This window comes from Sceloporus occidentalis, unplaced genomic scaffold (genome assembly GCF_023333645.1).
Source record: "Sceloporus occidentalis isolate IW3139 unplaced genomic scaffold, rSceOcc1.0.p SCAF_40, whole genome shotgun sequence".
In the NCBI taxonomy this organism is placed as follows: domain Eukaryota; kingdom Metazoa; phylum Chordata; class Lepidosauria; order Squamata; family Phrynosomatidae; genus Sceloporus; species Sceloporus occidentalis.
In genome coordinates, this window is record NW_028317020.1 from 7,536,525 (window position 1) to 7,545,795 (window position 9,271).

Consider the following 9,271-nt stretch of genomic DNA (forward strand, 5'->3'; position numbering starts at 1 on the left):
GTCAACAGCATCAATTGACCTAATCAGAACATCAACTAATTCATATTGAATGCATTCTGTTAAGTGAGAGGAGATCTTTTCATCTGATATATTTTCAACTGGTGAGCAGATTAGTTGCTTGAGTTGACAGTTGAGATTTCTTACATTTTGGTTATGTTGACAAGTTGTTTAATTTGGGTCCATTTAGTTGGGTTGACCTGAGCAACTCCAATGTTAACTTGACATATTGCTAGCCTTTAAAAATACACCATACAAATGGAAGTCTGGTGCTTTTAACACAGTACTAAGTACTATATAACATGGTACCAAATATCACTGATTACACATATTAACAGTTAAGTACATCTGGTTGTGCATTGTACTGGCAAGCAGCACTGTTATACATTTATACTATACATTCTCACATCCTAAAAATGATCATCGTCTGCTCAAAACAGGGATACTTATAAATATCAGCATATCTGCCAGTTACAAAAACCTCCACATATGCTGAATTACTATTTTAATACAATATTGGTAATAAAAGATCTGATTGGCTTCTTAATTAAATGTTTTTTTTAAAAGCTGTATATTTTTTGTAACCCCCCCCCCCAAAAAAAACTAAGTAGGAATTGGCTTAGATTAATTCATTAACATAAAAATTTATCGATGTATGTAGAATAGCATGCTTACACAGATTAGGGCAGAAATAAATTCAAATGCCCCGACCCCCAATGAAACATATGCAATCTGATCCTGAGGGAAGCCAGCTGCTTGAAACACATCATATGAGTAGAAATAAATCTGAAAGATACACAAGGGACAAAATAGTTTCAAAGACACAAAAGAGCATCATGTTTCCTTTTAGGGTTACATAGTAGTGAATGGAACATGATTAAAACAAGAACCTTCTGTTACATTGAGTCTGTCACTCAACGCAGGTCTTAATGTTTGCTGTGCATGACCAAAGTGATGAAAATACTCAACTGCATTGGCACCACTGAGCTGCAAACAGAGGATCATGCCAATCATTACACAGAGCTGGCAGCGGTGGGATTGGTCCTTCAGAAGTTCCAAGGCACTCATCTTTCTTTTACTTGAGCCATGGTCTTTCATCATCTGATCAATGTGGGGCTGGTGGTCTCTATCCCCCCAGAGTTGCTTCAGGGCTATAAAAATTAGAACTCATGTGAGTTTATATCAAACTGCAGATTGCTTGGGCTCTAAAGTCCTGTGCGTATGTTAATATTTAGGAGATACGGTAATACATTTATGAAGATTTACATTATGGACATCCCTATGCAATTGATAAAGACTGGCATGTTCCTTGATGCTCTTAAAAAAGGGCTTGTAATTTTAAAGTTGTATAGGTATAGGATGAACAAAGGTGGATGTATTGTGCTTAAAAGCTGGCAGAACACACTACAATGGATGCGTGTGGATGTGGCTATCATTAAGCCTCTTCCAATTTGTCTCTTGTCATGCCCCTAAAAAATATATAATCTGCCTATGCCATACTATGAAGATTTGTCAATAATGCATATATATTGATATATTCATAATAAATATGTATAAACATTTTAAATATGTTTTGCGTTTGTAGATTGGTAGAAAGGCTACTTTCTAAAGCAAAGAATGTTTTAACACATCCATACATTTATATATCCCCCTATGATCTATTAATTAACAAAAATGTCACAAATCCTACAAAGATAAACAACATTGCTCTCTCTTGGATTCCTGACCCCCAACCCTTTATCTTTCAGCAATTTCCCTTTCTAAGGTTTATGAGTATTTTAATAGATTGTAGTACAAAAAGATCTCTAGAGCTGTTATATTACACTTACCTCTCATACAACCTTCCTTATCACCCTTGTCCAGTAGGAGGTATGTAGGGGATTCTGGGAAGAAGGGCAACGTCACCAGCTGGACAAATGATATAATGGCACTGGTGAGGAGAAGTTGGGGCCATAGAGATTCCGTCCCAAAGAACTCCCTAGAAAGCACAGAAGAAATGTAATGTAAATGTAAAGTGTGTGTGTGTGTGAGTGTGTGGTATTCAACAACCCACAGGCACTTGAGACAATTCTCCCAGCTTCTAGAAACTGTCAAGAATGTGTACATGATTCATATATTTCCATGATAAATTTATGTTGCTGGAGAGAGAATAGTATAATAGTGGGGTTATAAGGGCAGTGGTGTATTTTCATTGCATCTGCACCAGTATTTCAGTTGACTTCATATACATAAAATGAAACTCATAGTAGCTCAAATAAAGGCGATAATAGAAGAATAAATATTTTTTTAGTCTATCGTCTTTATTTAAATATAATATTTTAATTACTATGATACTATTTTATTTCATTAGTTACCAAGTCATAATATTTAAATTGTTACATATGCTCCATACCTGAGTCCAACAATCTGCCCAAATAGTTTGCCCAGAGTTACAAACAAGGGGCCAGTGGCATTGATGAATCCACGTAGTTTGCGGGGTGCGATATCTCCAGCAAACTGTGCATGGACATTAATTCCCAAACCTTAAAAAAACCACACAGTACAGACAGTGGGTACATATTATACACAAGTACAAATTAAGTTTTTCTTGAGAAGGTAGTTTATTATATGGGCAAGTGTAGTATACTTGGATTGTACAATATTTAAAGGTCCCATCAGCAGGACCATTCTAGCTGTTGCTGTTATAATAAGACCATTTTTGAAACATTGCATCTCCTTTCATGATTAAACCCGATTTAGGCTTGTGGAGCTTTACTCATGAGTGGCATCCCTTATGGTGCCATGGCAAGAATATTTTGTATTCTTTTTCTGAGAGTCATAGCACTGGCATACACCAATATTTCGCTATTGTCCAATCTATCCCTTTCAATGATATTACATTAAGACAAGATTGACCTGAATAAAAGCCACAAAGGAAGCGTCCAACCACGATCATTTCAATGCTGTTGACTGTACGGCTCAATCCCACGAGCAAAGCACTGGCCAGTGGCAGTAGGCAGTTATACAGCTGACACTTCTTCCTATAAAACACACATAGGTTAACTACTAATATCAGGTAAAAGCAGATGGCTGATGGTTACCATTATAGTTTAATTCCACATGTGTGTCTAAACAGAACATGCCAGTGGATTAAAGAGAAAACATTTTATATAAAGAATGATGTACCACAAACAGCTATCTACAGAGAAACCACTAAGTTTAATTACTGCCTAGCCTTGCCGTCTAGCTTAACATTGAACTATACCCGTAAAGCAAAATTTGCTCCCCTTGGCTAGGCTATTGAAATATGTGGATGTACTGTATGCATGGCTATATATACACCATACTAAATTTGTGCTAGTAAATAAATAATTCATACAAGTAATACAATATATTCTAACATAGCTGCTACCAGGAATTACATTTTAGGGAGTCTAGAATGTACAGTCTCATGTACTTTATAAATGGATGATACTTTGTAGAACAGTGCTTCCCAAATGCCAGTTCACAGCTACCCCTAGAAGGTTTAGAGAAAATGGGTTTCACCTCATTCATACCCAGACTATTACACTGGGTTATTTAGTGGTACTTACTGTTTGGGAAGCTTTGAGGAGTTTGAACTCTGAAAAGTAGACTGTGTTAGATAGTTGAAAGAAAAAAAGACATACTCATACATAATTGAGTTCGTTATTACTCACTTCCCAAATTTCCCTATAAAGTATCCAGAAGCAGTAGATCCAATCAGTCCACCAATGCTGAAAACAGACACCACAAAGGACCAAATCAGGGTCAGTGTTTCCGGTGGGATTGGTGTTGCGTACCTTCTTATCCATGTCTGGTTGATGAAGGCTTTCATGAACTGGTGGTGGAGTACAGGGAGGTTTTATATGTGATCCAACTTATAAAAGTACTTAATTTAACCAAGTTTTAGCTCATGGCTCTCCAATATTTTCTGGTGTAAAGTCTTACTTGCATTTGGCAAATCAGCTGTATAGTATAAAAAACTTTCTCTATAGCAAAAAATCACATACTTGGATCGCATTAGGTCTGCAAATATACATGAACAATCATATGGGTTTTGCTGTCATAATAGAACCTCTTTATCTTGGTTCTTTAATGTCGATTATTTCAACCTAATCCAGGACTTGCCAATTTAAAGGTTTCATAATGCAAACAGTAGGTTAAATGACGATTGTAAATACAAAATAAAATGCAAAGTTTAAAGAAAGAACAGCAATGCTAATGAATATTACGTAAAACTACATGCAAATATTAATTAACGTGAATTCACTGTTGATCGGTGTGTAGGGCCCTGGCCAGGAGCTGGGGGTTAACTTACCGGAGAAGGGGCATTCATTACGGAAATGTTGAAGCCGTACTGAAATGTGCCTCCAATGCCCAGCACAAGAATAAACAGGAAGAGCCCCCTGTACTGAACCTGATGATAGAACATTATATCACAATGTAAACCGATTTAACACAAGTATTCAGCAGAAAAGGTTGCACCTTATTAACAATTAATAACATAAATTTTTTGGGGGACTTATTTATTATAAGATCCATTTATGTTTCCTTTAATAACACTATCACTAGATTTATATCCAAATTCTGCCAAAGCAATAGATGATACTTACAAGTACAATAAACCTTTTTTTATGTTGCTATTGTTTGCGATTTATGGCAACATTTGGAAATACAGCCAATGATAATTTTATCCCAGATAAAGTACAGTCCACTTGGCTTTCATTTAAATAAATACATATCTAACATTCTTTACATGTTGTCTAAAATAATGTTACTAAAAAGGGACAAAGTTTCCATGGCACAAAGTATAGTGAGAAAACCTCACACTTATTCCCTTGAAGCACGGTATCCTCTTAAATTTATTGTTGTGAAAAAAAGGTTCAATTTCAATTTTTTGGGTTTGTAGCATTTCTACCAACATTTCAATAACAGTCTTTCTATATAAAAAGATCATTCATATCTGCGTAATATTTTTACAATATTCCATATTAACACATTCAAAGCCAATAATCTTTCTTTTTTCTTATGTTATGTCCATGTATTCTAAATGACAAGAAAAAAAATCAGGAAAAAATTGTACTTACCAGCTCATTTGATAAGTTCGCCATTGCTAATGAAGATTATAATGTTCTGTAATACTATTTCTTCATAAGGCCTACAAAATAAGTAGGATGCTTTCTTTTCTGCAGAACTTTAGTACCTTTAGTACTGAGGATAGTGTAAGGCAAAGATTTATGTAGTAAGTAGTATTAATTACTGACATGATGACTAGGGGAGAAGAGGCTGGAAACATAGGAAAATATTAACAGTCACAGAAAAGGAAGGGTTAGCTGATCAGTGGACCAAGAACAGCACAACGTAATAGAGGAGTAGGGTTATTCTTATCCACACATGGATCCTTCATCAAGGATCAGCCAGGGAATGAAAATATTTTACTGTGTACATGCTATGACTCGGCTCATTGTATTCTTATTATATAACCATATTGTTATTATATTTACTAATCAGCAGTAATAAAAAATACATATGGTAATATTGTTGTTACTTGTTTCTTCCTATATCATCTTTCCATTAAGTGTACCCAGGTAGGGCTGACAGACTGAGACAGGATGCTGGATACTGATTTTGCATGTGATTTTACAGATGGAGATCTACATTATAGCTAATTGTAAGTAATATTCGTCTTTACACCTTGTACTGGACAGGTGGCTATTAAGATGCAGTTAGAACTGTAATGTGTGATGTAGATTCATTTAGAATAACAGGTAGGTAATATGACTCGGTTTATGGTATAAGTCATAGAAGTGCTGTAGACAACTGGCGGGACCAGGAGATGGTTGGGTATAACCTTATCTGTGGTTGCCATATCATGCAGAGACTTAAACCCACTCTCTACTCTTTAATGCTTAACTAATAAATAATTCTACCAAGAGTGACTGGGGAAAAGGTTTTGGAACCATGTGGAAATGCTAATATGTAACTAGCAGTAACGAGGGCAGTTCTACAACATCAACATGACTAAGCAAACCTTGGCTTCCATGATTCACTTAAAGTTCTAAAAACATTGTACATTTCAAGTCTGTACCTTCAGGCCATTCTAAGAAAGGGAGTATATCCATAACCCCATTTACATTTTGCTCTATGCATGCATATATTTTCACAATATATGTATAATATATATTTATAGATATAATAAATCCATTATTATTAGTCATATGTTTGTTTCTTTCCATTTTGTATTAAGGGTGTCATACACACTTAAATAATGTTTCTTCTAATCTAAAGCATTGAGAAAATATACACGGCCCCTTCGGGGATACCATTGTTGTTGCATAACAATTAAACAAAATTAGTGATAATTCGTTATGGAAATAAAATGAATCCCAAATGTATTGCAGAAGAGAAGCTGGTTATATTGTATTCCAGGTAAGAACCCAATGAAAAGCTTGTAACAATTAATCCAGTTATACTATACATCGCATACTCATTATTTAGTATACTGTTTCCCTGGTGAAAGGTTATTATTAGACATGTGCACGGCGAGCAAAATCGGTTTGGACAAAACTTCCATTTTTTGCCTTTTGGGCAACTATTTGTTCTGACATTAGGGGGGCAATCCCAACGGGGAGGCCCCAGACACCTTCTGGACTCACCTTTTATGGTAGAATTTTTTTTTAAAAAAAGGTTCTGTTACGGAGCTGGATAGTCCAACCGACTACCTCCGCTGACTTGTGCTCCCTTAGCCTGGGACAACACACTCTTTCCCCGGTTTCCCAGTCACTAGCCGAGACTCAGTGTAGGGTATAAACCAAAATGAAGACTGATTTATTTCCCTCACACAGGGCTGAATATATCCAGCGAAACACACATTAACATAAAACAAGATTGGGATACAAACCGCCCCATTAATCTGCCTCCCAGAGACAACAGGGGCAGTAACAGGATTAACAATACAATAGTGTCCCAACCTCCACTATCTATTACTGGCTCAAATCAGTTCCAAGTTTTGGCCAGGGTAAATGTCTGTAGTGGTGGAACTGGGGGGAGGGGAGACTGACTTATACAACATTAAACTAAAACTATAGTGGCAACTCCCTGGTTGCATATCATGGCTGTCTGTTGTCTCTGTAAGTCAATTTGTTATGTTACATTCTACTTGTTATGTCCTGCCTACCCATTGTACAGCGCTATGGAATGTGATGGCGCTATATAAAACAATAAATAATAATAATACTGCTGGGGTAGCCACAGAAGTATTTACAAAGTCAGGGCCCATAGTCAATATAGAGGAGGCTGGCTGCCAGGCCTCTCCAGTGGCCCCAGTGATGGAGGGTTCCATCACAGCAATAGTAGTAGAGCATTTTTTCCATTATTGTATTCATAACGGTTGTAAGGGTGGTGGTGCTTCCAGTGTATGAAGGGGAACCTGTTGCATAGGTGTGCTGCTTCTACTTCTGCATGATGGAAGGACACATTCAACAGAGAAACAGGAAGATGTGTCGTTGACCCCCCCCCAAGTCTGGCTTAAATCTAAAGGTCATTGTCTTCATCAACATCCTCATCAAAGATGACCATATCTTTTTTGACCTGGGCAGAAGGCGGAGTAAGGTCTACTCCTTCCTCTTCTAGGGCCAACATAGACCTGCTACTATCATCTGACAGTGCCACTGATAGTGGTGGTTTTAGTCCTTGCTTCATCATAAAATAGCTTGCAATCTTCACCCTGGATCATGACCCCTCAGTGAGTCCTTGGTTAGGTTTGTGATGAAAATCTTCCCTACCTTTGGTAGGTGTGGTGGACAAGATTTTAGTTGTAGATTCAGGATGTTTGTTGGTACTGCTGCAGGTGCTGCACGTGACTCATGGTAAGGGTAGTTAAACTTCTGACTTCAAGCAAGAAGGCTTCTACCTACTTGGGACTGGTATACCTGACTACTTTTTCGTACACGCCTGCAGCCAGCTCAGCCCAACACATGAACACTGGAATCACTCCTTCTGATGGACATTTCCAAATGCTTCATATACTCTCCAGTAAAAAAAAAAAAATAAAAGGTATACCCCTACTTAGGAATTTCACACATTTTGTCACCAATATTTACTATTCAGCAATTAATTGAAGATAAATATTTTGTGGTTTGGCTGGTAGCGTAAATGGACAACCGTCTCAAACTACTTACAGGCTTGTCTGGTCAGAGCCGGCCTTAAGTGTTCTGGCGCCCTGCACGGACTACTCCTCTGGCGCCCCCCATCCCCCCAAAAAAATAAAGGAAAAAAATCTCCCCCCTCTGCCCCTTCTCACTATCTACCACCTCTGCCCCTTCTCACTGCCTTCCCCCTCTGCCCCTTCTCACTACCTTCCCCCCTGCCCCTTCTCACTGCCTCCCCTGCCCCTTCTCACTGCCCCCCTGCCCCTTCTCACTATCTACCCCCTCTCCCTTTCCTTACTTACCTTGTTGCCAGAGTCCTGTGGTGGGAGCGGGAGGCGTCCGTCTTCCTGCTCTGCCACGGTGCGCGATTCACAGCTGAGCGCCAGAATAATTCCGGCGCTCAGCATGAAGCGCCAGCACCGCGACGGAGTCACGGAGAGTGAGGGGCGCCGAGTGGTTGCTAAAAACTTCACGAGCGACTGCTCGGCGGCCCTGCCCGGGACTTAAATTAAAACACCGTTTTTTTTTAACTTTATTTAACATCCTCCGTGTTAAAGAAAGTTAAAAAAAACTTTATTTAACATGGAGGATGTTAAATAAAGTTAAAAAAAACAAACCCTGATGTTTTAATTTAAGTCCCGGGCAGGCACACCCCTAAGGCTGGCCCTGTGTCTGGTAGCATAAATGTCTTCATCAACTAAATTACTGAGGAGCGGGCGGAAAATGTCTGCTGCAGTCCCTGTAATACAGTACAGTAGTCACTACAGCTTCTCCAATGCACCTCACAACAGTAACTTTTCTGCACTAAAATAAACTATTAAATAACTTGCAATATTGTATGTGCGTAATGAGCATTAATCTCAGCCTAAAAACCTCTGGCAGAGAGGTGCTTCATGTGTACGGAAAAAAAATCCAGGCACATCAGAAAAATCATATATAATGAAAAATTCAGGCAGTGGCCCAAAAAATTTAATATAAGTCCAGCCCAGTGGGCAATTAGCTCCCTAATCTGCCCCCTTACAAGCTTCTTTACGCCTGAGAAAATTGTTAGGGTAGGGGTTATGTATAGTAATGTAACTAAAATGGATTATTCCAGTTGTTGTGGTGGTGATAAGCTGATATGG

At 38.2% G+C, this 9,271-nt stretch overlaps 1 protein-coding gene across 1 annotated transcript; it reads right to left on the minus strand.

Moving 5' to 3' along the window:
• Nucleotides 1–849: 849 nt before the first annotated feature.
• Nucleotides 850–5,108, minus strand: LOC149290321 (solute carrier family 2, facilitated glucose transporter member 11-like). The gene is made up of 7 exons (XM_089489487.1): nucleotides 5,085–5,108; nucleotides 4,316–4,414; nucleotides 3,675–3,835; nucleotides 2,893–3,017; nucleotides 2,390–2,519; nucleotides 1,827–1,975; nucleotides 850–1,148 (listed from the first exon to the last, which is right to left on the minus strand). The coding sequence occupies exons 1-7, from the start codon at nucleotides 5,106–5,108 to the stop codon at nucleotides 850–852; spliced, it is 987 nt and encodes a 328-aa protein (XP_089345613.1).
• Between the last annotated feature and the right edge of the window lie 4,163 nt (nucleotides 5,109–9,271).

Coding starts and splice junctions, on each gene's coding strand:
- LOC149290321 (XM_089489487.1), bottom strand. CDS start 5,108: ATGGCGAACTTATCAAATGAGCTG. Junction 3,836..4,315: donor TAATGAATGCCCCTTCTCCG/GTAAGTTAACCC, acceptor CTCCACCACCAG/TTCATGAAAGCCTTCATCAA. Junction 1,976..2,389: donor GGGCAGATTGTTGGACTCAG/GTATGGAGCATA, acceptor TGTGCTTTCTAG/GGAGTTCTTTGGGACGGAAT.